We start from the raw sequence: 26,112 nt of genomic DNA on the forward strand, positions 1-26,112 counted from the left end.
CGCGCGGCGCGCAGCGGACGCCAGCGGAGCCCCGAGGCGCTCGGCGCGGGCTCTAGGACCGGCCAGGCGCCACCCCGCGGTCGCCGGCCGCCCGCAGGGACAGCAGGTGAGGCCTCCGAGGCGGGCACCGAGTGGAACGGTCACCGAGCTGCTCGCGGAGCGGGAGCCCAGGGCCAGGTGCAGCCGGGTGCGTGAGCGCAGCCGCCTTCCCGGGTTTCCCCGGGAACCTATGTGTGTGCCCAGGAGTGTGGGAGCCGAAAGCCACGGGGGTCCCTGAGAGAGAGGGTGTCTGAGAGTTTGGCAGGATATGGGCTCTCGTGGGTGCCCGTGAGCGGGTCACTGCATGACTGGCCAGGAAGGCAACGCCCTGAAAGCAGGACATTGTGTGGGCTGAGCGCGAGTGACCACCTGGAAGGACACTTCGCAGCCAGTATGCCCCCTGGGAGGGCGACAGTGGGTACCTGTGACACCAGTCCTCTGGGCACCAACTGCCTTGGGTACATGGGGGCTGGCTCCTGGGCTGCTGTGCTCCACGGGGACCCAGGTGGGAGGGTGGCCAGGCCAGATTCTCAGGCTGTGCCCTGTCCCAGGTTGGCTCTGAGCTAGATGTTCACACCAGCCAGGATGTGAGCGGCAGGGTCCCCAGATTCCCATGCCATCTGGTCCAGGAGCAGCAGGTGAAGTCCGCTGACAGACCCACCTGTGTGTGCTCCAGGCAGCTCTGTCGAAGTGGGAACTCAGGACTTGAGTGCTGTTACGTGCTGCACCTGGACTTGCCTGAGCAGCCCCTCCTGCCACTCTTCGGCTTTCTTCATCAGCCGAAGCACCCCTGTGGGAGGGCCTGGCCTGGGGTCTGAGGGCAGGAGTGGGGTGGGAGGCGGGGTGTGTCTAACATCCAAGAATCTACTCCAAATAAGGGAAAATATGAAAGAGCTGGATTTTGGCTTCCAAGGGCTGCCCGATCTGGGGGCTTTGGGATGGGGCGCCACCTGGTGGTGATACTATGTCCCCTTGGGACAAGAACCCTCTACACCCCCATCACTTATTGCCCCCAAATAGGGAAAGCCTAGGGCACCCAGCTTCTGTCCCCCTTTCTGCTGGAGCCGGCTTCTGGTCGCTTACTCTGACTCAGTTTCCCTGCTCTCTGAAGATTAAGCAATGAACACAGATGACCCAATTGGATGGCAGTTATGGAGTGAAAATCAATTCTTGGTGTAATTCTGTCCTTGGGAACTTGCTTTCCAGTGGGGCAGGGGAATCAGAAGAACAACTCTCACCTCCTCTTGAATGGGGCCTGGTAGGGAGGGGTCCACATGGGTCCCCCTCTACAGCTGTCTCTCCCACCTCCATCCCAGTTCCCAGACACCGCAGTGTGGAGTTTTGTGCACATGTGTCTGAAAGTGGTCAGGAGTGGACAGTGCACAGGAGGTGAGCCTCAGACTGAAAAACATCATTTAGACCCCATGCCACCACCACTGGTGAGGAAAAACCAGTGGGGGGACAGGCAGCCCCCAAGCGAGCATGCTGGAGGGCAAGGGAGATGCCGGTGGGGACTGCAGCCCCACTGCGGGTGATGCAGACACCAGGGCTGTGCAAGAGTCAACCATATTTGGGCATGACGTGCTGGCTGACCCAGGGCCTCCTCTCCCACTGGTCTTTAGCAGATAACTTAATTACTGCAAGTCTGCGGGTCAATCTAAGAATCAAGCAGGAGGGACAGAGACATGCCTTTCTGGAAAAAAGATGTAAAGAAGGGAACATCCTGGAGAGGGGAGGTACACAGGACTGGGGGAAGTGAGTCCACTCTGGTGACAAAGCCATGAGTAGGCTGGCTTCTCTTCACTGAAGAGGGTGGCAGTGAATGTCCCAACAGGCCTCTTGCCCCTGTGCCTTTGCCGGTCAATGTCTCCCCACAGTGACCTCCCACGGTCTCCAGTTATCTACCAGAAAATTAATTTTGAGCAAATAGCTCCCCATTGCCCTGACACCATCCGGGCTCCCCAGCAGGCCTTGGCAGCCTTCCGTGGTTTGTCCCCTTCGGTCCCCTGGCCCCCCTGTCCTGGGGGTCCGCTCTGCACTACCACGGCTCTGAAGCCCACCAAGACCCAGGTGCTCAGAGCCCACCAAGTCTTACTGGAACCCCGGAGCAGGTCCCTCTGTCTGGAAGCCCCCACCCCCGCCCCCCGCCGCTGCCTGGCTGCTGGTCACACTGGGCTCAGGGGCCATTCCGACAGGAGAGGAAGCCCCTCCCGCCCCAGGTGGACAGCTGGTGGGTGAGGCGGGCACTCGCTGTCTCTGCATGCATCACACCGCGCCCTGTGCCAGTGCGCAACGGCACGCCCAGGCCCCTTCCAAGGCTGCTGGCTCCAGGAGTGCCGGTGGCCTCCTGGCCCAGTGCCCCATTTCCTCCCGGGTGGAGCGGGGAGGGAGGGAGGCGGTGGGGACCGGCAGGGCGCAGGTGCGCAGTCCAGGCCCTGCAGAGCGGGAAGGCGGGCTGGGGCAGGGGGTCTGGGGGTCTGGGGGTCTGGGGGGGCGGCCTAGGGTTCGGGCGCTACGGGCTTCCTTGGCTTGGCGCACGCGCGCAAAGTGCTGCCAGCAGCGCCTGGCCCAGACCTGAGCTCTCCAAGGGCTCGCCCTTCAGATCGGGCCCCTTCCCGCTGCTGCTGCTGCTGCCGGGGCCGCCGGCTGGGGCGCGTCCAGGGAACCCCAAGCGCCGGAGCTCGGGGGAGAGGGGACGACGGGGGGCTGCGGGGACCGAGCGGAGTCCACGTGACTCAGGGAGGGCGAGCCACCCCACCCCCCGCAGGGGCCTTGGGGAAGGAAAGTCCCTTGTATGGTGTGCCCGCTGGAAGCCAAGAGGTCCAGCGCCAGACGCTGCTCAGCCTTTCCTCGCTGCAGCGTTTCCTTCAGCGCAGGAGGGAGATCGCAGGACTTGAGCGCATCGTTGCCCGCTACGGGGCCCAACGACCCTTCCCGGAGCTGGGGGTCGGGTCGAAATCGCCTGGGCGGGGGGGACTCAGGGGGGCATTCCAACGGGTGGGGTGGGGCGGGGCGGGCACGGCCCCGAAGCCCCACCCAAGGCCACGCCCCGATGTGACTCCGCCTCCCAGCCCCGCCCCCGCCCGCATTTAAAGGGCTCGCTCTCTCCACAGCGCTGTCTCTGCTGTCTGCATCGCCCCGCGCTCGCTGAGGTGCCTGCGACTTTAATTAAAGGGCCGTCCCCTCGCTTGGGCTGCAGCACCGCCCCTCGGCTCCTCGCGCCTCAAAATGAGTAGCTCCCACTCCCGGGCGGGCCAGAGCGCTGCGGGCGCGGCTCCGGGCAGTGGCGCTGACACGCGAGACGCCGAGATGCCGGCCACCGAGAAGGACCTGGCGGAGGATGCGCCGTGGAAGAAGATCCAGCAGAACACATTCACGCGTTGGTGCAACGAGCACCTCAAGTGCGTGAGCAAGCGTATCGCCAACCTGCAGACGGACCTGAGCGACGGGCTGCGGCTTATCGCGCTGCTCGAGGTGCTCAGCCAGAAGAAGATGCACCGCAAGCACAACCAGAGGCCCACCTTCCGCCAGATGCAGCTCGAGAATGTGTCGGTGGCGCTCGAGTTCCTGGAGCGCGAGAGCATCAAGCTCGTGTCCATCGGTGAGGGCGCGGGCCGCCCGGTGGCGCTGGGAGGCGAGGGAGGGGGGCTCCGCGCGTCCTCCCATCTTCTCCGGGCCGACCCCTCGCAGACACCCCCCTAAGCTGTGGCGCCGCCCCGGGAGTCCCCGGGGCCGCCCAGCTCCGTGTGGGCCTCGAGAACAAAGGCTCGCAGGCCGGCGGTGCGTGCGGACCGCTACGCGCCCCCGCCCGCCGGTCCCCGGCTGGCCCACGCCCAGGCTGAGCTCACATCCTCCACAGGCCGCGCCCCCGCCGCTGCGCCCGCGGTGGGAGAGGGCCTGGGGGGGCGGGCACTGGCCAAGCTCTGGCCGTGCGCCTAGTGCCCCATCTATAACGAGGGGGAGGCCGGGGCTCTCCACCCCCTACAGCAGTTTGGAGAGGGCCCTCTGGGCTTCAGGCACCCCTGTGGTTCCTTAAACAGGGGGTTGGAGCTTGTGGGTCCCATTGTCTAGTGCCCCCCAGTGAAGATGGCTCATACCCCAAGTTTAGATTTCCTTTCGGGAACTAGGGGGCCAGAGAGGGCCATAGCTAGCAAAACAGCACCTGAGATGGGTTTGGGCGCTGGCCAGTGAAGGGAGCTGGCTTGTAGTCACTTCGATACCTGGTTACTGTCAAGCTTGTGCCAAACTCTTGCCTCCATGTAGGACTTGCTTTCCTGCATCTAGAATATGCAGGAGTTGTTTGGGAGGTACTCCAGCATGTGCTGGGCTCGCTGCCAGCCCAGTGTTCGTGTCACCGGGCTGGTGAGGCTGGCAGTGGTCGGGCCTACTGCATCATCCCAGGCACTTCGGAGATGAGAGCCACACAGGGACAGGCACCAGAACTGGTGACTTGGGGGGGGCGGGGAGATGCGACAGGGAGAGAAGGGGCACGAGCTTTCTTTTCTTTAGAATCGAAAGAGGCCTTCCAGTTGTCCCTACAGCCCTGGCCCGGTCCATGCGGAGCCTGAGAAAAGGAGGGACCGAGACTCAGGTGCCCCCAACCACTCAGGGCAGGTCTCAAGGGCCCCACCTCTTTCTCTGGAATGCAAGTCGAGGCCGAGGCCCACCCCCCAGTCCCAGCCTCAGTCTAGCCAAGCTGAGTCATCTCTGAGCCTTGGGTGGGGGGGCAACCGGATGTGGGGAGGCGGGCCACACCCCAATTGTCTGGGGGGGGTCTCCTCCTCCCCCCTCCCTCCTTCTCCTCCTCTTGTGAGCTGGCTGGAGCAGGCCTAGTTCCCAGAGCTTTGCCATATAAGGCAAAAAAATGTTGGAAAGCAGCAGTGATTAGGGGAGGGAGGGGGCAGGCTGGCCCGGGGGGCTGGGGAAAGGGAGTGGGATGGGGCGGGGCCATCCAACCAGTCAGTCTCTCAACTCTGAGCCCGGTCCTTCCCACCCTCTTTTGTGAGGTGGATGGGAGGGCCTAGGCCAGCCTCCTATGGACCGGGGGTGGGGAGGGCCCAGCCCGATGATGGCTGATGAGCTTGGCCTTGTGTTTCCCCTCGTGGGTCATAGTGGACCTCGGGCTTGCTGAGGGCTTGTGCTAGACTCGCGATTCTGCGGGTGGGAGCCTGGCGGGAAGGCCTGGCTACTCCTGTGTCCTTGGGCTTGTCTGAACCTTCCAGTCACCCCTAGCCTGAAGCCCCCACTCCACCCTCCTACCTGCCATTTGGGGACAGTGCAAGGCAGTGGTGAGGGACTGGGACCAACCGCAGCCTAGGAGCAGGAAGGCCGCTCTGCTTTGAGTGGCACTGAGCTGGTCTGCAAGGTGCTGCCCGCTGGATTCAGAGGCTACCTGCCATTGATGGCCCTTTTGGTGGCATCCATCCCCTTCTCCCCACCCCCAAGTTGACTCACCAGACAAGTATTTTCTACTGATTGTTGGGGAAGGGTAGGTGGAACACGCCAGCAGGGATTCCAAAGATGAGCTGCCCTCCTGAGTTCTCAGAGGCCCCCCCCGCCCCCCCCACCCCATTCGCTTGAGGAGGCTGAGACCCAGAAGGGCCTTGGGTGGGGCTCAGAGCCCAGAGGCATCGCCACGGGGATGGGGTGCAGGGTGCCCGCCCTAACCACTTCCCCTGTGGCGAGCTTGGCGGCCACCAGCCTGTAGCCCAGTGGCCCGTTAGGTGGCGAGGAGGGCGGGCAGCAGCTGAGCAGGCTCTGCTGAGGTGGCAGGACTTGGGGACCCCACCCATGACCTCTGCCACCCAGACTCCCAAGCTGGGCCCTGAGCGCCCAACCCAGGCTCACTGGCTCCGCCCTTCCCCTTCAGGCTGGGTGAGGGGGCCCCTGGAATGTGTCCTGCCCAGCATCCTGGCTGGCAGGCCATCTCTGCCGGGCCCCAGTGAGTCAGGGCCATGCAGCCCAACCACCGGTTCCTTGGGGCTCCCAGCCCCTCCCCCTGCATCAGGGCTGCTGCCCACCTCCCAGCCTGGCTCTGTGGGGGGGAGGGGGAGCACTAAGGCAGTGGGGGGCGGGGCTCACACCCTCCACCCAAAGGGTCCTTGCCCAACGCGCCACCGCTTCCGCTTCCCCAGCCCCATGCCATCCACCCATCCACCCGCCCCCGCGACCCCAGTGCAGCCGCCACATTTCCCAACCTCTCTACCCACCGGCCTTCCTCTTTCTCAGTGCAGGTCAGGGGCCCTTTCCTGGAGATCCCTGGGGATGGGCGGTGGGCCCCTGCAGAGCACTCATCCCACTCACTCTCCAGAGCCACCTTTGCGGAAGGGGGCTCCTCCCCAGGCCTCCCCTGGCCCTGTCTGCCGCCTAGGTCTGTCTCCCGTCCTTCCTCTGGGTCCCCACGGCCCCCAGGGCTTCCAGCAATGCCCCCTCATTGTGCTGTATTGTCATCATGTGTCTACAGGTGCTTTGCCTCCGAACCTCCTTCACACCCCCAAAGGGGCCCTGGGCAGAACGGGCCCCGACCCACACCCCACCCTGCCCCACGGGGGCCTGTGCCTCCTCCCTGGGGCCTGCTATGCTGCCACATTGCCCAGTGCCTGGGAGTGGCCTGACACCCTGAATGTGTGCCACCCCCAAACCCATGTGCGCGCGTGTGTGTGCGCGCATGCACAGGGACTCCCGGGTCAGCCCTGCCCGCCCAGCGCTGCCGCTCGTTCCCCTTACAGACAGTAAGGCCATAGTGGACGGGAACCTCAAGCTGATCCTGGGCCTCATCTGGACCCTGATCCTGCACTACTCCATCTCCATGCCCATGTGGGACGAGGAGGAGGACGAGGAGGCCAAGAAGCAGACGCCCAAGCAGAGGCTCCTGGGCTGGATCCAGAACAAGCTGCCGCAGCTGCCCATCACCAACTTCAGCCGGGACTGGCAGAGTGGCAGGGCCCTGGGCGCCCTTGTCGACAGCTGTGCCCCGGGTGAGGGGCATCAGGGGGGCGGGGCCGCCTGTAGGGGGGCAGAGGGGATGGCCTGCAGCCAGGTCTCATGGCCCCCCAGACTCATGGCCTTCCTTGCCCCGCAGGCCTGTGCCCTGACTGGGATTCCTGGGATGCCAGCAAGCCCGTGAACAACGCCAGGGAAGCCATGCAGCAGGCCGACGACTGGCTGGGCATCCCTCAGGTACGCTCCGCCGGGCCAACCGTGGCCGTCTGGGGGCCGAGGGCCCAGTGTGGAGAGGTGGCGTGTCCCAGGACCCTGAGGCTTGGAGGCCAACTGGCTCCTTTTTCCGCGCGTGACAGGTGATCACCCCTGAGGAGATCGTGGACCCCAATGTGGATGAGCACTCCGTCATGACCTACCTGTCCCAGTTCCCCAAGGCCAAGCTGAAACCAGGGGCTCCCCTGCGGCCCAAACTGAACCCGAAGAAAGCCCGAGCCTACGGGCCAGGTGAGAGAGCCAGGCGGGGGGTCCTCCTGCAAGGTGACCTCCTCCCTGAACGTGAGCTCCTGGGGAGTCTTCAGCCACGTGGCTGCCAGGTTATCAAATGCCCCCCCTGTGAGTCAGACAGGAGTGGGTCGGGGCTGGTCAAAACTGGCCACTGGCTCTGTGTTCCCCCCGCCACACCAGCCCGAGGCAAACTCAAGCCAGCGTTCTAGAAAAGAGGCCCAGGCCTGTCCCACGGCAGGAGCGCAGCTGGGGCCGAAGGCCGGGTTCTGCGCGCTGGGGTGTACACCGAACTGACTCACCCCATTCCGAACAGCCTGATGGGGCTGCGGCGGGAGTGCGCCAGCCCTCACAGCCAGCCTGTGGCTTCCCCCTCATCCCCGGGCAGGCATCGAGCCCACAGGCAACATGGTGAAGAAGCGGGCAGAGTTCACTGTGGAGACCAGAAGCGCCGGGCAGGGAGAGGTGCTGGTGTACGTGGAGGATCCGGCCGGGCACCAGGAGGAGGTAGGGCGGCCGGCAGGCAGGGCAGGGTGCTGCCGGGCCCCCGCGTGGAGGGGCCGCTCTGAGCAACGGCTCACGGACTCCTTCCCACCCTAGGCAAAGGTGACCGCCAATAACGACAAGAACCGTACCTTCTCTGTCTGGTATGTCCCCGAGGTGACGGGGACTCATAAGGTGAGCCCTCAGCCCAAGGGGAGGCCAGTGGCGAGGGCAGTGGCGAGGGTGCCCCAACCCTGCCCTCACGGTGCGCCCCTCCTGGGAACAGGTCACCGTGCTCTTTGCCGGCCAGCACATCGCCAAGAGCCCCTTCGAGGTGTATGTGGACAAGTCCCAGGGAGATGCCAGCAAAGTGACGGCCCAGGGCCCTGGCCTGGAGCCCAGCGGCAACATCGCCAACAAGACCACCTACTTTGAGATCTTCACGGCGGGTGAGGGGAGGGTGCCGAGGCCGGCAGGTCTGGGGGAAGAGCTGGGGGGGCGCGGGAGCGGCCTGGAGGCTCCGGGATCTAAGCCGATGCCTCCTGGCAGGAGCGGGGACAGGCGAGGTGGAAGTGGTGATCCAGGACCCCACAGGACGGAAGGGTACCGTGGAGCCTCAGCTGGAGGCCCGGGGTGACAGCACGTATCGCTGTAGCTACCAGCCCACCGTGGAGGGCGTCCACACGGTGCATGTCACCTTCGCTGGTGTGCCCATCCCTCGCAGCCCCTACACTGTCACTGTTGGCCAAGGTAGGCCAGTCCCGGCCGCCCCCCGCTGGGCACGGCTCCAGCCCTGCGGTCTCGGAGGGGGCAGCCGGGCAGGTCCCGTTCCAGCCCCCACCCCGGCTCCCCGGGCTTCTGTCCTTCCGCTGTGCGGGCGCACTCTTTCTGGCCCGGCTGGGACCCTCCTCCTTCTCCTCCTCTCGCCCTCTCCATCTCTCTCTCTCTCTCCACGCTTTCACCTTCGGAAGAGCTCGCTCCAGCTGTCTAGAAACCTGCTGCTCTCTGCTCTGCCCACAGGGTCAACGGTACTTGGATCTGTCTTCCTAGGGGGGGCTAGGCGGGGGGCTGGGGGCTGGCATGGCTGGAGCAGGTGGGAGGAGGCCTGCCGTGTCCTGGCCTGGGCCACACAGGTCCTAGAGTCACGGTCCCTTCCAGTTCTTTCTTACGCGTCCCTCACCGGCCTGTGTGGCCCGATGGCCCAGCCTTGTGGGAGCAAGGGATGGGTCGCCCAGCGCCGGCTCCCAGCAGCTCAGCCAGCCTTCTGCTCACAGCTTGTAACCCAGGGGCCTGCCGCGCCGTCGGCCGGGGCCTCCAGCCCAAGGGTGTGCGAGTGAAGGAGACTGCCGACTTCAAGGTGTACACGAAGGGCGCGGGCAGTGGGGAGCTGAAGGTCACCGTGAAGGGTCCTAGTAAGTTGGCCTGTGGCTGGGCTGGGGTGGGCGGTGCCAGTCCCCGGCCACTGCTGGCCAGGCCTGAGGCCCTCCCTTGTCTCCGGCAGAGGGCGAGGAGCGCGTGAAACAGAAGGACCTGGGGGATGGTGTCTATGGCTTCGAGTATTACCCCATGGTCCCCGGCACATACACTGTCACCATCACGTGGGGCGGCCAGAACATTGGGCGCAGGTGAGACCCCGGGCTGAGCTCGGAGGGGGCGCACTCCTCCCTCTGCTGGGTTTGGGCCGGCCCCCCTCCAAGACGGGGCCCCTTGGCACTCCCCTGGGTGGCTCTCTCCTTGCAGTCCCTTCGAGGTGAAGGTGGGCACCGAGTGTGGCAATCAGAAGGTGCGGGCTTGGGGCCCCGGGCTGGAGGGCGGCGTCGTTGGCAAGTCCGCAGACTTTGTGGTGGAGGCCATTGGGGACGACGTGGGCACCCTGGGTAAGTTGGAGGCTGCGATGTGGGCACCTGGGGGCAGAGGCTGGTAAGGGCCACCCTCCCGAGGCTCCAGGGCACTGACGGAGCTGGCGGCTGTTCTCAGGCTTCTCTGTGGAGGGCCCGTCGCAGGCCAAGATCGAATGTGATGACAAGGGCGATGGCTCCTGTGATGTGCGCTACTGGCCCCAGGAGGCTGGCGAGTATGCCGTGCACGTGCTGTGCAACAGTGAAGACATCCGCCTCAGCCCCTTCATGGCCGACATCCGCGAGGCGCCCCAGGATTTCCATCCAGACAGGGTAAAGGGTGCGGGCCGCTGGGCTGGGTCTCTGGGCTTTGGGGCCCTGGGCTGGCATCGCCGGCAGCGTGCTCCTGCCACTCTGTCTTTGGAGGCCAGCACTTGGTCCCCTGAGATCTGGGTGGCCTCCCATTAGGTGAAGGCACGTGGGCCTGGATTGGAGAAGACGGGTGTGGCCGTCAACAAGCCGGCAGAGTTCACGGTGGATGCCAAGCACGGCGGGAAGGCTCCTCTCAGGGTCCAAGTCCAGGTGGGGTGCCCTCTGTGGTGGGGGCAGGGTGGGCAGGTGCCCAGACCCGGGCACTGACCAGGAGGCCGCCTGCTCCCGCCCGCTCTCCAGGACAACGAGGGCTGCCCCGTGGAGGCAGTGGTCAAGGACAACGGCAACGGCACTTACAGCTGCTCCTACGTGCCCCGGAAGCCGGTGAAGCACACGGCCATGGTGTCCTGGGGAGGCGTCAGCGTCCCCAGCAGCCCCTTTCGGGTGAGCCTGCCCTCTGCAGGCCTCAGACGGGCCTTTAGCCCACTTCCCTGGGTGCCTGCTTTGCTTTGGTACGGCCCTCTTCCATGAAACTCGCATACCGTCCCCCAGAGAAACTCCTCTGCGCCTCCACTGCCCCCGGCCCTAAGCAGCCACGCACCCGCTTTCTGGCTGTGTGGTTTACCTTCGCTAGACATTCCCTGGGGACGGGCTCCTAGGCCCTGTGGCTTTTTGTGTCTGTGTTCGCGTTAGTTCACGGTCAGCATAGCATGAGCTCACGGCTGAATGATGCTCCATCGCACGGATAGACCACGTGTTAGGTGTCCAGTCATTTGTTGACGGGCATTTGGGGTTTTTCACCTTTTGGCTGTCGTGAGCAGTGCTGCCACGGACGTTCCAGTACAGGCGTTAGTGCAGACGAGCGATCTCACTGCCCTGGTTGCATAGATAGCGAAGGGTGACGGCACTGCAGCATCAAATGGTTGCTTTACATGGCACTCCCCAGGGTGGTCACGCCATTTTGCCCCTCCTCCAGACTGGTCATGCCCCTGCACTTGCCCCCGTGCCCTGCAGGTGAATGTGGGAGCCGGCAGCCACCCAAACAAGGTCAAGGTGTACGGCCCAGGAGTGGCCAAGACGGGACTCAAGGCTCACGAGCCCACCTACTTCACTGTGGACTGCACGGAGGCCGGCCAGGGTGAGGCCCTGCCTCGAGAGCGCGGGTGGGCGGGTGGGCGGGGCGTCCCCGTGAGGTTCCAGCCTCCACCCCCTCCTCCCCCGCAGGTGACGTCAGCATCGGCATCAAGTGTGCCCCCGGCGTGGTGGGCCCCGCCGAGGCCGACATCGACTTCGATATCATTCGCAATGACAACGACACCTTCACTGTCAAGTACACACCCCGCGGGGCTGGCAGCTACACCATCATGGTCCTCTTCGCCGACCAGGTGGGTGCTGGTGCTTCCAGCCGCTAATGCTGCTGGGTGATGGGGTGTGGCTCTCCTCTCAGCCCTCCTCCTCCCGCCCCCTGCAGGCCACGCCCACCAGCCCCATCCGGGTCAAGGTGGACCCCTCCCATGACGCCAGCAAGGTGAAGGCCGAGGGCCCTGGCCTCAGTCGTACCGGTGAGGACGAGTACCCCATGGGGAGGTTGGGGAGCCCCGAGGGGGCGTGGGGCAAGGTGCCCCTACAGGGTAGCTGTGTCTCCTCAGGTGTCGAGCTTGGCAAACCCACCCACTTCACGGTCAATGCCAAAGCCGCCGGCAAAGGCAAGCTGGATGTCCAGTTCTCGGGGCTGGCCAAGGGGGATGCGGTGCGTGATGTGGACCTCGTTGACCACCATGACAATACCTATACCGTCAAGTACACCCCGGTGCAGCAGGTAGCTACCTTGACCCCCTGTGGCCGCGCCTGTCCATATATACCTGCTGAGCCCGTGGGCCTCCTCACGTGGTGGGCTGGGTGGGCAGCTCCAGGGGGCTTCCCGCCCACTCTCGTTTCCCACCTGGGAGAGAGAAGGCATGGAAGTCCAGGGGGTGCAGTGGCAGAGAGAAGCCATTGTCTCTGAAGCCCCTCCCCATGCCCAAGTTGGGAAGCCCCAGGCCGGGGGACCAGGGCCATGACCCACGACCCTGCCCTTCTGTACCCTTCCCAGGGCCCAGTGGGTGTCAGTGTCACTTATGGAGGGGATCCTATCCCCAAGAGCCCCTTCTCGGTGGCGGTGTCTCCAAGCCTGGACCTCAGCAAGATCAAGGTGTCCGGCCTGGGAGAGAGTAAGTAGTTGGGGCCTGTCACAGCCAGCCACTGAGCATGCCCTGGGGCTGCCTGGGCCCGTGCCACAGTTCTCCCCTTCCTTCCATCGTGTCAACAGAGGTGGATGTTGGCAAAGACCAGGAGTTCACAGTCAAGTCGAAGGGTGCCGGTGGCCAAGGCAAAGTGGTGTCCAAGATTGTGGGCCCCTCAGGGACAGCAGTGCCCTGCAAGGTGGAGCCAGGCCTAGGGGCTGACAACAGCGTGGTGCGTTTTGTGCCCCGTGAGGAGGGGCCCTACGAAGTCGAGGTGACCTACGACGGCGTGCCTGTGCCTGGAAGCCCCTTTTCTCTCGAAGCTGTGCCCCCCACCAAGCCTAGCAAGGTAACTGGGGTGTAGGCGCCACCCCCTTTCTTCTCCAGACTCGCCCTCACCCCTTCTCATTTTTGTCCTTTTGAGCGGTGGCCCTGCTCAGGCCTGCCTGTGCCCGTCTGGTGGGGGAGGGGAGCCAGAACGAGAGGAGGCAGATGGAGTCAGGCTGGGGGTCTGAGGGTCAAGGGTCAGGGAGGTGGCGTGGCTTTGGCTCCTGACCTGCCCCTCCTCCCTCAGGTGAAAGCCTTTGGGCCGGGGCTGCAGGGGGGCAGTGCAGGCTCCCCTGCCCGCTTCACCATCGACACCAAGGGCGCCGGCACAGGCGGCCTGGGCCTGACAGTGGAGGGCCCCTGTGAGGCCCAGCTTGAGTGCCTGGACAACGGGGACGGCACGTGCTCTGTGTCCTACGTGCCTACGGAGCCCGGGGACTACAACATCAACATCCTCTTCGCTGACACCCACATCCCCGGCTCCCCGTTCAAGGCCCACGTGGTTCCCTGCTTTGACCCATCCAAGGTCAAGTGCTCGGGCCCTGGGCTGGAGCGGGCCACCGCCGGTGAGGCGGGCCAGTTCCACGTGGACTGCTCGAGCGCAGGCAGCGCAGAGCTGACCATTGAGATCCGCTCCGAGGCGGGGCTGCCAGCCGAGGTGCACATCCAGGACCACGGCGACGGCACACACACCATCACCTACATCCCCCTGTGCCCCGGGGCCTACACTGTCACCATCAAGTACGGCGGCCAGCCCGTGCCCAACTTCCCCAGCAAGCTGCAGGTGGAGCCCGCAGTGGACACCTCAGGCGTCCAGTGCTATGGGCCCGGGATTGAGGGCCAAGGTGAGAGGCCTCCCACCATAGGGCGTGGGAGCAGCGGGAGCCGGGGCCCTGGGAGCCCCATTCTTCTTCCTCTCCCTGCCCCCCTGCAGGCGTCTTCCGAGAAGCCACCACTGAGTTCAGTGTGGATGCCCGGGCTCTGACGCAGACCGGAGGGCCGCACGTCAAGGCTCGCGTGGCCAACCCCTCGGGCAACCTGACCGAGACCTACGTGCAGGACTGTGGCGACGGCACGTACAAAGTGGAGTACACGCCTTACGAGGAGGGTGCGTGCTAGGGTGCTGGAGGGATGGGCCGGGGGTGGGGGCAGGGTGACCTGGGCTCCTTCTGACTCAGCCTGCCCTCCTGCAGGACTCCACTCTGTGGATGTGACCTACGACGGCAGCCCTGTGCCCAGCAGCCCCTTCCAGGTGCCCGTGACCGAGGGCTGTGACCCCTCCCGAGTGCGCGTCCATGGGCCGGGCATCCAAAGCGGCACCACCAACAAGCCCAACAAGTTCACCGTGGAGACCAGGTGAGCGAGAGCCCCGGAGGCAGGGCTGCAGGGGCCTTGGAACCCAGGGGATAACGGGCTATCTCTTTGGACCAGGGGAGCTGGCACAGGGGGCCTGGGCCTGGCTGTAGAGGGCCCCTCCGAGGCCAAGATGTCCTGCATGGACAACAAGGACGGCAGCTGCTCGGTCGAGTACGTCCCCTATGAGGCCGGCACCTACAGCCTTAACGTCACCTACGGCGGCCATCAGGTGCCAGGTGAGGAGGCAGGTCAGCTGGGGCCGGGCTGGGACCACCTGTCCGCCCTCCACTCTTGTCTCACACAGCTGCCATCCCTCTGCCCGCCTCCAGGCAGTCCTTTCAAGGTCCCTGTGCATGATGTGACAGACGCGTCCAAGGTCAAGTGCTCTGGGCCTGGCCTGAGCCCAGGCATGGTCCGTGCCAACCTCCCTCAGTCCTTCCAGGTGGACACGAGCAAGGCCGGTGTGGCCCCGCTGCAGGTCAAAGTGCAGGGGCCCAAAGGTGAGCGTTCCTGTGCCTGGGAGTTGGGGGTCAGGTCAGGAGAGTGCGGTCCTCTGAGGGGGGGGACCCAGCACACGGCGGGAGGCGGGGGGCGGGGCCGGTGGGCAGGCAGTTGACGGAGGAGCCTCAGGTGACCCCAGAGCCAGTGCCCTGGGGCAGGGGACCTAAAGGAGGCAGAACAGACAGGACTCGGCCACTGAGCAGATGTGGCAGGCGGGAGGGAGGTAGAGTGGGCAAGGGTCTGAGATGTCATAGGGGCTCGGGGCTGTTCTGGGGACGGGCAGGTGAGGGCAAGTCGAGGCCGCCTGGGGTGAGGGCTGGGTGCGTGGCCCAAACTCGGCTTTCTAGTGTGGTGGGCCTAGGGGCCCAGGGCACCGGCTGAGGCTCTGTCTGTGGGCCTGGGGCCAGGCCTGGTGGAGCCGGTGGATGTGGTGGACAACGCCGATGGCACCCAGACCGTGAACTATGTGCCCAGCCGTGAGGGGCCCTACAGCATCTCGGTGCTGTACGGGGAAGAAGAGGTGCCCCGAAGGTAAGAGGCTGGGCCCTCTGCGTGTGGGGAGGGGCCTGGGCTGGGCACCAAGAGCCTTCCTGACCGCTCACAGCATCCTGGCCTAACAGCCCCTTCAAGGTCAAGGTGCTGCCTACGCATGATGCCAGCAAGGTAAAGGCCAGCGGCCCCGGGCTCAACACCACTGGCGTGCCCGCCAGCCTGCCTGTGGAGTTCACCATCGACGCAAAGGACGCAGGGGAGGGCCTGCTGGCGGTCCAGATCACGGTGAGCCGGCCGCACGGGTGGCCGCCTGCTCCAGCTGTTCTGCAGCTCCGGGCACAGGGAAGGCGAGGGAGGGGAGGGGCCCAGGCTGGAGCGGGGTGCCGCGCGGGGTCCGCGGCCCGGGGCAGATGGGCCAGCCCGGCTCTCTGGTCTCCCTTAGAGGCCGTGCCAGCCTCTAGGATGGTGGTGACAGACACGGGCTTCCCCACGCACGTACTTGCTCACTTCGGGTGTCACCAAAGCCCTTAGTGCCTCAGCTTTTCTGCCTGTAACATTCTCTGGGGCCAGGTATAAGGCTAGGACTCTGAGATCTTTGGGGGAGCTCGTCCTAGTGCTAGGGCAGGCCCTGGGGTAGAGGATGGGAGCTGAGAGGTCCTCGTGGGGGTAAAGCAGGATGGGCGCCAGGTCCCTGCCCCTGCCTGTTGTCACGCAGGGTGCGGGGGGTCGGGGGGGGGTCACTGGTCATTTTGGCGCTTCCCTTCTGGACCTTGCCCGTGGGGAAGTAAAGGACAGTGGTGGATGCAGGCAGCCGTCTTTGGGCCATGGTGCTTGAGCGGCTCAGAGGCTGTCCCTGCAGCAGTGGTGCTTGACGCTTGGTCCTTTGAGAGGGCCTGAGGGAACCCCGGGCCTGGCTGGGCTTGGGCCAACCGCCTCCCCTCTGCTCTGCCATGCAGGACCCTGAGGGCAAGCCCAAGAAGACGCACATCCAAGACAACCACGACGGCACGTACACGGTGGCCTACGTGCCAGACGTGACGGGCCGCTACACCATCCTCATCAAGTATGGTGGTGATGAGATCCCCTTCTCCCCGTACCGCGTTCGGGCCGTGCCCACTGGGGATGCCAGCAAGTGCACCGTCACAGGTGAGCCAGCCCGCCAGCGGCCACGGCGCTCAGCACGGGGCTTGGGTGTGCCTGTGTGCAAGGGCTCGCTGCTTGGGGCGGCGTGTGGGAGTGGGGGCCGCCCCCTTGAGTGACTCACCTGACCTTTCTCCTTGCTCTCTGCCCTCTCACCTCAGTGTCAATCGGAGGTCACGGGCTAGGTAAGCTGCTTGCTGGGGCCACTCCCAATGCCCCTCCTGCCCAGAGGGCAGCTTCCTTTCCTCTTCCATGCTGATTCCCAGGACAGTTCCAGCTGCAGCTCTTGGCAGGGACAGAGGGGGGAACTGGAGGGTTAGGGCCCAGGGAGGCCTCCGGAGCTGAGCATGAGTGCTCCGGCCCTCCCCCTCTCTGGGCCTCCATTTCCCCATCTGAGAAGTCGGGTTGCAGCTGAGAGCTTTGGGGTGAGGTGCATCCTGAGAGGCACCCCCCTGGGGGCTCTGGGGTCTGGGGATCTTGGCTTCCCGGGGAAGTCCCGGGGGCGGGCAGCAGGCCCTTTCTTTTCACTTCCTCTTTCCGCGTCCAGGGCTCTCGCGTGGGGTCTCCCCCAAGCAGCGGGAGTCCCCGGCCCCGGCCGGATCCACAGACCCCCATCCCCACCTCCCGGGGGCCTCTGCGTCCCAGGCCGGGGGAGGTGCAGGCTGCATGAGTGGGTGGGGCTGGCTGGTAGTGGCGCAGCACCAGCGTCGACTGCTTGGGCGGCCAGCATGGCGGGGCCCGGCGCGGCCTCAGAGCCCCAAAGTGCACTCGGTGGCCCCCTCCCCCCTCCCTCCCCCCATTCCCCAAGCAGTGACGTTATTCAGATGGTCCCCAACCAGGCACGGAGGTTCTCCTGCTCAGGCATGGGAGGGGAGAGCCAGCCCCAGCCAGGGACACCAAGAAGAGGCAACGACTACACGGGAGCCTCTGAAGGCTGTCGGCCTGGACCTTGGCCGAGGCAGCCAGGGAGAAAGTTAGAGGGTGGCTGGGGCTCCACGGCAGGGGCTCGATGACTTTGGACAGCAGGCCTCGGGGTCTGAGACGCCAGCCCTGCGTGCCTAGGGCAGGGGGTAGGGCCGGGGTTGGGGGGGAGCAGGGGCAGGGGCAGGGCTGGGCTGAGGGAGTGGTCTCGGTTTACCTGGCCACCGCGTGCAGAATGGAGACGGGGCGCCCAGCTGGGGAACCGAAGTCACCTCTGGACCAGTCGGAGGGGTGGCTTGGGCTAGGCTGCTGGTGGTGGGGCTTGAGGGGGAGCCAAACTGGGGGGGGTACTTTGAGGATGGGGCAGCTGAGGGGCTGGGCGCCAGGCAGGGAAAGCGGGGAGTCGGGGCTGACTGTGAGGTTGGGGCCCGAGCTACTAGCTAGGTGTTGGGTCCAGGTTCCGAGCCAGGGAGACCAGGTGTGGCTGTGTGCGAGGTGAGGCCTCCCAGGGCAGGGGCGGGCAGCAGGGGGGGCCAGGTGTAGAGCTCAGGAGAGCCGCGGAAGGCCAGCATGGAGCCCTTGCGCAAAGTGGGAGCCCTCGGCGGACAGGAGAGTGCGGTGGCAGGCTGGCCGGGGGACCCCCTTGCACTCAGCCCTCACGGCCTACAGCTCCCCGAGCCTCCACGGCTGAGCCCAGATCATAACGTCACTGTCCCTCCCCTCTCCTCGGGCACTCTGGGGCCCTGGAGGCTGCTCAGCTGCTCTGCTCTCGCCACCTCGCAGCCGTGGCTCTGGCTTGGGCCTCCTGCCCCCCTTCCCCCTGGGTGCTGCCACTGCCTGCTGCGCTGTGCTGCCTACCTGCTTCCCTGCTCCCAGCTCCCTGCCTGCGCCGGGCCGCGCCCGGCCGCCCCTCTCTGCAAGCCTCCGGTCGAGCGAGCGTTCTCAGTTGTCAGGAAACTCCAATTTCACCTTCAGGCCCGGGGGGCGCGGGGCGAGTGTCACGTTCCCCACGCTGCAGCAGGTCTCCGCCTCACCGCGTCCGCACACGGCACTGGGGGTCGGGGCCAGGCTGCAGGGGCCAAGGCAGCCGCGGGCCCAGCCGGCGCGCTGGCGCCGGTCAGCGTGGTCCACGGCACAGGCTGAAGCCAAGTGGGTGGGGGCGGTGGCAGCAAATGCTTGTGCCCTGATGGCGGCGGTGGCCTCGTGGGCTTCCCGGCCCTTCCTTCCTCTCAGACTCCTGGGTGCCATCCGTTGGGCCTTTCCCATGTGGGGGACTCCCCCGAGACAGGACTCCCAGGCTTGAGGTGGCTCGGGGGAACCTTTCCTGCCTTCTGAGAAATCACTCACCATCCCAGCTTTGGGGGGGCGGGGGCGGGAGGCCTGGCTGTGCTTGGTGGTGGCAGTAAGAGGCCTGGGCGGGCGGCAGGTGGACAGGAGCGGCCCGAGCGCCGAGCTCATGCGCTGGCCCCCCCTTTGGGGACCCACCCTACCCCACCAGGCGCTGGCATCGGCCCCACCATCCAGATTGGGGAGGAGACGGTGATCACCGTGGACACCAAGGCGGCGGGCAAAGGCAAGGTGACCTGCACCGTGTGCACACCCGACGGCTCCGAGGTGGACGTGGACGTGGTAGAGAACGAGGACGGCACCTTTGACATCTTCTATACGGCCCCCCAGCCGGGCAAATATGTCATCTGCGTGCGCTTCGGTGGCGAACACGTGCCCAACAGCCCCTTCCAAGTGACGGTCAGGAGGGGTCAGGGGCGAGGCGTCTGGGCGGGGCTCATGTGTGACGACAGAGTCTCCAGCTCCTGTGCGTTGCTCTGCAGGCTCTGGCTGGAGACCAGCCCACGGCACAGCCCCCATTACGGCCTCAGCAGCTGGCCCCGCCGTACACCTACGCCCAGGGCGGCCAGCAGACCTGGGTATGGCCTGGCCCACCTCCTCCCAGCCCTAGGGGACACTCGGGGACCGGCCAGCTGGGCGTCCTGTGAGGCCCTGTTCTGCCGCTTGTTAGGAGGGACCCCAGATCCTCCCACGCGGGACTCCCTTCCCTCCTGCAGCTCCTCACTCAGGCCCTCTGTCTCCACTACAGGCCCCAGAAAGACCGTTGGTGGGTGTCAACGGGCTGGATGTGACCAGCCTGAGGCCCTTCGACCTTGTCATCCCCTTCACCATCAAGAAGGGCGAGATCACTGGTGAGCGGGGGCGGGAAGGAGCTAGGGAGCCACAGAGGCCAGAGTGTGCCAACGGGCTGCCCTGACCCGCGCCCCACTGCCCTGCAGGGGAGGTGCGGATGCCCTCGGGCAAGGTGGCGCAGCCGGCCATCACCGACAACAAGGATGGCACTGTGACCGTGCGCTATGCACCCAGCGAGGCCGGCCTGCACGAGATGGACATCCGCTACGACAGCATGCACATCCCAGGTGCGCCCTTTAGCATGCCACCACCACCTTACAGGGGCGTGGGGACGACACGAGGCCCCCATTCCACGTGGTCCCTCTTCCTGCCTCAGGAAGCCCCCTACAGTTCTACGTGGATTATGTGAACTGCGGCCACGTCACAGCCTACGGGCCTGGCCTCACGCACGGGGTGGTGAACAAGCCTGCTGTCTTCACCGTCAACACCAAGGATGCAGGAGAGGGTGAGCGGCAGCTCTCGTCTTGACCCGCCTGTGTGTCACGGGCTACTGTCATCCGGTGGGGAGCTGGACACTGGAGATGCTCCCCAGATGAGGCTCCCTGCCCCACCCCCGGCCTCTGCTTGCCCGTTGGGGCTTCTCCTCATTGGCTCAGTGTCCCTGGGCACAGTTCGCACCCTCACCCACAACTCTCTCCAGGGGGCTTGTCCCTGGCCATCGAGGGCCCATCCAAAGCAGAGATCAGCTGCACCGACAACCACGACGGGACGTGCAGCGTCTCCTACCTGCCCGTGCTGCCTGGTGACTACAGCATCCTGGTCAAGTACAACGAGCAGCACATCCCGGGCAGCCCCTTCACTGCCAGGGTCACAGGTAGGTGATACCCAGAGTGGTGACAAAAGGAGGCAGGTGGCAGGCTGGGTGCAGTCTCCCTCTGTGCCTGGACACACAGTGACCGTCCCCTGCCAGGTGACGACTCGATGCGCATGTCCCACCTGAAGGTGGGCTCTGCCGCTGACATCCCCATCAATATCTCGGAGACGGACCTCAGCCTGCTGACAGCCACGGTGGTGCCGCCCTCGGGCCGGGAGGAGCCCTGTCTGCTGAAGCGGCTGCGCAATGGCCACGTGGGTAAGAGGCTGGGGAGCAGGGCCTTCTGGAAAGGAGGGAGGCTGGGGGTGGGGACGCACCTCTCCCCAGCTGACAGCCCCTCCCCGTGTGCAGGGATCTCATTCGTGCCCAAGGAGACCGGGGAGCACCTGGTGCACGTGAAGAAGAATGGCCAGCATGTGGCGAGCAGCCCCATTCCAGTGGTGATCAGCCAGTCGGAGATTGGGGATGCCAGCCGCGTGCGGGTCTCAGGCCAGGGCCTCCACGAAGGCCACACCTTTGAGCCTGCAGAGTTTATCATCGACACCCGTGATGCAGGTAGGCGGTGGTGGCCTGGAAGCTGGGGTGAGACCACTGTACTTGGCCCCCTGGCTCAGGGGTGTCCCTCCCGCAGGCTATGGTGGGCTCAGCCTGTCCATCGAGGGTCCCAGCAAGGTGGACATCAACACAGAGGACCTGGAGGATGGCACATGCAGGGTCACCTACTGCCCCACGGAGCCTGGAAACTATATCATCAACATCAAGTTCGCTGACCAGCACGTGCCCGGTGAGTGAGGCACCTTCCCCATGGCTGGGCAACCCTTCTCGCCACACCCCAGGGTCCACCTGCAGAACGTAGCTTGTGTGGGATGTGGGTTGTGCTTTCTTCCTGCAGGCAGCCCCTTCTCCGTGAAGGTGACAGGCGAGGGCCGGGTGAAAGAGAGCATCACACGCAGGCGACGGGCCCCTTCGGTGGCTAACGTTGGCAGTCATTGTGACCTCAGCCTGAAGATCCCTGGTAGGAGCTACAGGAGCCAGGGAGGGTCCCAGGGAGTCCTAGGTGCCAGCCCGAGGTGGTCCCAAGCAGAGGGGCGGGCCCTCGGTCTCCTGCTCACCAGGCTGTCCCCCACCTACAGAAATTAGCATCCAGGACATGACAGCCCAGGTGACTAGTCCATCAGGCAAGAGCCATGAGGCCGAGATCGTGGAAGGGGAGAACCACACCTACTGCATCCGCTTCGTGCCCGCCGAGATGGGCATGCACACCGTCAGCGTCAAGTACAAGGGCCAGCACGTGCCTGGGAGCCCTTTCCAGTTCACCGTAGGGCCCCTGGGGGAAGGGGGAGCCCACAAGGTCCGCGCGGGGGGCCCTGGACTGGAAAGGGCTGAAGCTGGAGTGCCAGGTAGGCCTGCTTCCTGCGGGGCTCTTGCCCCTCCTGGGCGGGGGCTGGGGGGCAGGAGGGGGCTAGCAGTCATGCTTGGCGGGGGCCGACGCCAGGGGAGCAGCCCTCCGTGAGGACACACTGTACCTTCCCGCAGCCGAATTCAGCATTTGGACCAGGGAAGCTGGCGCCGGGGGCCTGGCCATTGCTGTCGAGGGCCCCAGCAAGGCCGAGATCTCCTTCGAGGACCGCAAGGATGGCTCCTGTGGCGTGGCCTATGTGGTCCAGGAGCCAGGTACTGAGGCGTGGCTGGGGCTGGGAGGCAGGACTCGGCTTTGGGCGCTGGTCTGGGTCTACACGGACAGCCCTGCCCGGCTCCCACCCTCCACCTTGAGGTCCCAGGGCCACTCAGGCTGTTTGCGGTTGCGGGAGGTGGCAGGCTCGAATGCTGACAGGTGGGGACCTCCCGGCACGCCCTCTGTTCTCTCTCCCTGCTCAGGTGACTACGAGGTCTCAGTCAAGTTCAACGAGGAGCACATCCCCGATAGCCCTTTTGTGGTGCCTGTGGCTTCTCCGTCTGGTGACGCCCGCCGCCTTACTGTTTCTAGTCTTCAGGTGAGGCACCGAGAGAAACCGCCCGCCTGGGGCTCCTGGGCCCGGCCAGACCAGAGCCGCCGCACAGAGCAGGCCTTGGCCCTGTGTCGAGTGACCCGCCCAGCCCAGCTCGGGGCGCCGGGCTTCTGCTCTGGCCGGGTGCAGCCCACGCTTGGGGTCGGAGGAAGTACCCCTGACCGTCGCGTGGAGTTTTTCTCGTGTCTCAGCTCTAAAGGCTTTGAACAGAAGCCTGTGCCCCTTGAGCACCAGGGCTGAGGTTTAAAGAGGGACAGCCTGCCAGGGCTGAGTGCTGCCCGCAGGGCGGGGCCACCCCCCTTCCTGCCGCCCGGTGTGTGATTGTAGAGCGTGGGTCTGGGAGCGGGGGTGTGTGCCTGTAGCTTGCTGCCCCTCGAGAATCCATGGCTCTCCCTCTTTAAACCAAGCTGGACGCCAGATGGGTAAGTGCAACCCAGTGGGATTCCTGCTTCTGGAGCCCTTTCCTTCCCTTGCCCCGCCCTAGCCCCTAACCGCGTCTGCTGTGCTTCCAGGAGTCAGGGCTAAAGGTCAACCAGCCAGCCTCTTTTGCAGTCAGCCTCAACGGGGCCAAGGGGGCGATCGATGCCAAGGTGCACAGCCCCTCAGGAGCCCTGGAGGAGTGCTATGTCACAGAGATCGACCAAGGTGAGGCCCTGTCCCTTCCCGGCCAGCCAGCCGTCTGCCCTGGCCCGACTGGGAGCAGTGGGCCTGGCCCACTGGCTGGGAAGCAGGCTGAGAGTACAAAGGGGAGGCACAGACTCCGGAAGCAGCCGAGACAGGGCCCAGAGGCCTGGGCTCCTCCAGCCGGGCGGCGCTTCCCCAGCTTGTGACCCAAGCCCTTGGGGTACCTAGCTCAGCAGCCGTGCTGCTAGGAAGGAAAACACCTTCTGCAGGCCGTATAGTGCAGTCTCTTGAGGGAGAGACCCAAAGTCCAGTGATGGGGGCTGCCCAGGCCTTTGGCTAAGGCCTGGAACCCGGGGACAGCCCCGGGGGTGGGAGGAGCTGCCCAGCCCAATTTCACTGGTTCACAGCCTCATCCTGCCCCTTCCCAGCCGCGTGACCTCAAGCAAGTTCCTGCCTGTCTCTGGGCCCCAGTGAACACGTGGGGGATAAGGCACTCATGGTAACCTTTGGAGAAGGAGGCATCGAGGGGGGCATTTTGCCTACAAAAGATTCCAGTCCAAATGAGTCCTATCGGTAGCTTGGGCATCTAAAGCTTCACCCCTCAGGCTTCAGGAGGTCTGTGCAGTGGGGTGTGGGTGCCCAGCACGGTCTCCAGAAAAAGCTGAGTGGGCCCCCTAGACCTGCTGGACTCAACGCTGGCAGGCAAGGGAAGCCCCTCGCCGATGCCAGTTGCTCAGTTTTGGAGGAGAGACCCCAGGCCCACGGCATGTTCCTCTGCCCCTCAGATAAGTACGCCGTGCGCTTTATCCCACGGGAGAATGGCATCTACCTGATTGATGTCAAGTTCAATGGCACCCACATCCCTGGAAGCCCCTTCAAGATCCGAGTTGGGGAGCCTGGGCATGGAGGGGACCCAGGCCTGGTGTCCGCTTACGGAGCTGGCCTGGAAGGCGGCGTCACAGGTAGGTCAGTGGGTGCAGCTTCCAGTGTGTGAACACAACTGCTCGGGTCCCTCCTCCGAGCTCTCAGTGACAACAGGAGGCGTGCGGAGGTGACAAGGCTACACTGGAGGGCTGGGGTGGGGAAACAGGCCAGGCCAGCTCTGCCTAACCTCCCGTGCCCCCAGGGAGCCCAGCTGAGTTTATCGTGAACACAAGCAATGCGGGCGCTGGTGCCCTCTCGGTCACAATCGACGGGCCCTCCAAGGTGAAGATGGATTGCCAGGAGTGCCCTGAGGGCTACCGCGTCACCTACACCCCCATGGCACCTGGCAGCTACCTCATCTCCATCAAGTACGGCGGCCCCTACCACATTGGGGGCAGCCCCTTCAAGGCCAGAGTTACAGGTGAGCCTTGTACCAGACTGCGGCTACCCAACCCAGTGCGCGACACTCTGGCCACCTCTTAGCCCCTCCTGCTCTGCCCTGCAGGTCACCGTCTGGTCAGCAACCACAGCCTCCATGAGACATCATCAGTGTTTGTGGACTCCCTGACCAAGACTGCCAGTGCCCCCCAGCACGGGGCCCCAGGCCCAGGTCCCACTGACGCCAGCAAGGTGCTGGCCAAGGGCGTGGGGCTGAGCAAGGCCTACATGGGCCAGAAGAGCAGCTTCACGGTGGACTGCAGCAGAGCAGGTGGGCGTCCTTCCAGGAGATGAGGCTAGACATAAGAGCGGACAGCCAGTGCCTGGGAACATGGCAAGGGGAACGAGGGCGGTGGGAATGCCTTTGGGAGCGGGCCGCTTCCAGCCTGGGCCTCCCTGCCGTCTCCTCTACCCTTCAGGAAAGTGCCCTGGAGGAGCTGGAGTTTCCTTTGCTGGTCTTGCCGGGGTGGGGTGGGGTGGGGGGTTGCTGGCAGCTCTTTAGGAAGGGCTGTCACCCCAAAACAGGCGACGAGGTGGGAAGGGGAGGTTACAAGACAGGAGAAGGGAGTCAGCGCAGTCACAGCTGAGGGGAGGGACTTGGGGCCTGGCACTGAGGCCCCTTCCCCCACCCCCAGGCAACAACATGCTGCTGGTAGGGGTACACGGGCCCCGGACACCCTGCGAGGAGATCCTGGTGAAGCACGTGGGCAGCAGGCTCTACAGCGTCTCCTACCTGCTCAAGGACAAGGGGGAGTACACGCTGGTGGTCAAATGGGGTGACGAGCACATCCCAGGCAGCCCCTACCGCGTCCTGGTGCCCTGAGTTCTGTGTCCGTGCCAGCCAGCAGCTCCCAGGATGAGAAGTGCCCCTGCGCCCGCCCTCCGCCACCCAAGCAGCACCCGCCCCAGCCCTGGCCAGCCCTGGCCACCCTGTCACCGCAGCTGACCCTGCCCTGTGCTGCGCTCCCCTGCCTCCACTTGGGCAAAGGAGAGGGGTGAGCAGAGGCAGCCTGCCTGTCTTCTTTGCTCCTGGGAGGGGTGAGGGGTGGGGGTCTTGTGCACAACCACCCGCTAGTTCTCTTCTCTAGCCAAGAGGAATAAAGTTCTGCTTCCATTCTCCTGAGGGTGGCTCGAGCTTTCTGGCAAGGGTGCAGACACGGGGGACAGGCTGGATGGAAGCACGGGCCCAGACCACAGGCTGCTGGATCTCCAGGCCCGGCCCCCTACCACTGCCCTGGCACCCAGGGGGTCCCGACTCGGGTCCCATCTGCACTGGCCTCCTCTCTGCCTCCCTGAGTTCAGACCAATGTGGGGCAAGGGGTGTGCCGTGCCCCCAGAACAGGGCCTGACGCTAGTGTGCTTATCCCAGACCCCACCAGCAACGGATGCTGTCCCGGGGAAGGGCCAGGCCATGGCCAGGCTACAGGAGGTAAAGTGCTGGGTGGGAGGACCAGATAAGCAGGACCTGAAATCACAGCAAGCCCTGGCCATCCCTCAGACAGCTTAAACGTGCCACCATCCCCTGAGGAGGGACTGTCACCAGGCCCCCCGCCCCGGGGGGGCAGGCTGTGGGTCTCCAGGCCCCTCAGTGGGCAGGTGGCAGCAGGTGGACGCATTCAAGGCACTGGCCACAGAGTCTGCCCCATCCCCACTCCAGTGACAGGTGTCTGCGCCTGTCCTGCCCTGTCTCCCTCTTGCCACCGGTGTGCAAGGGCAATCCCAGCCGCTCAGGTCACCGTTCCTCTGCAGCCCTGTTCAGAGCCTCCCTCACCTCTGTGCCCAGTGCCCCACCCCGAGCCCTCCATGCTTTTCCGCCATGCTTTTCCTTTTGCTCTGCACACAACTCTTGATGTCCCTCCTGCGGCCGCACAGCCACCCTGCTCCTCCCCTGGGTGGCAGGCAGCTTCACCCCCCGGATGTAGGGAAGGGCCTTAGAGCCAGCCAAGGCTCAAGCTTTCAGGCCTCCTCTC

General features: G+C 65.2%; 1 protein-coding gene across 2 annotated transcripts; it reads left to right on the top strand.

Moving 5' to 3' along the window:
• On the top strand, positions 1-25,260 carry FLNA (filamin A). Of its 2 annotated transcripts, XM_022565866.3 has the most exons (48): positions 1-106; positions 3,153-3,640; positions 6,768-7,016; positions 7,121-7,218; positions 7,338-7,485; positions 7,871-7,989; positions 8,083-8,160; positions 8,252-8,414; positions 8,515-8,715; positions 9,240-9,377; positions 9,467-9,590; positions 9,706-9,842; positions 9,943-10,136; positions 10,272-10,385; positions 10,476-10,619; positions 11,190-11,313; positions 11,400-11,560; positions 11,647-11,737; positions 11,825-11,994; positions 12,268-12,385; positions 12,484-12,746; positions 12,972-13,569; positions 13,659-13,832; positions 13,918-14,080; positions 14,156-14,316; positions 14,410-14,580; positions 14,989-15,112; positions 15,202-15,358; positions 16,030-16,219; positions 16,375-16,398; positions 18,633-18,880; positions 18,964-19,059; positions 19,230-19,332; positions 19,420-19,560; positions 19,650-19,778; positions 19,974-20,147; positions 20,244-20,405; positions 20,499-20,702; positions 20,779-20,931; positions 21,040-21,162; positions 21,281-21,547; positions 21,684-21,821; positions 22,026-22,141; positions 22,669-22,801; positions 23,566-23,742; positions 23,907-24,125; positions 24,210-24,413; positions 24,778-25,260. In XM_022565866.3, the coding sequence occupies exons 2-48, from the start codon at positions 3,268-3,270 to the stop codon at positions 24,963-24,965; spliced, it is 7,944 nt and encodes a 2,647-aa protein (XP_022421574.1). In that variant the 5' UTR covers positions 1-106; positions 3,153-3,267; the 3' UTR covers positions 24,966-25,260. The 2 variants fall into 2 exon arrangements, with proteins under 2 accessions (XP_022421574.1, XP_022421575.1); XM_022565867.3 differs by lacking the exon at positions 16,375-16,398.
• Positions 25,261-26,112: the final 852 nt, after the last annotated feature.

Source organism: Delphinapterus leucas, chromosome X, assembly GCF_059928025.1.
Source record: "Delphinapterus leucas isolate spDelLeu-1000000601 "Yukka" chromosome X, BTC_Dleu_Yukka2, whole genome shotgun sequence".
NCBI classification, from domain to species: domain Eukaryota; kingdom Metazoa; phylum Chordata; class Mammalia; order Artiodactyla; family Monodontidae; genus Delphinapterus; species Delphinapterus leucas.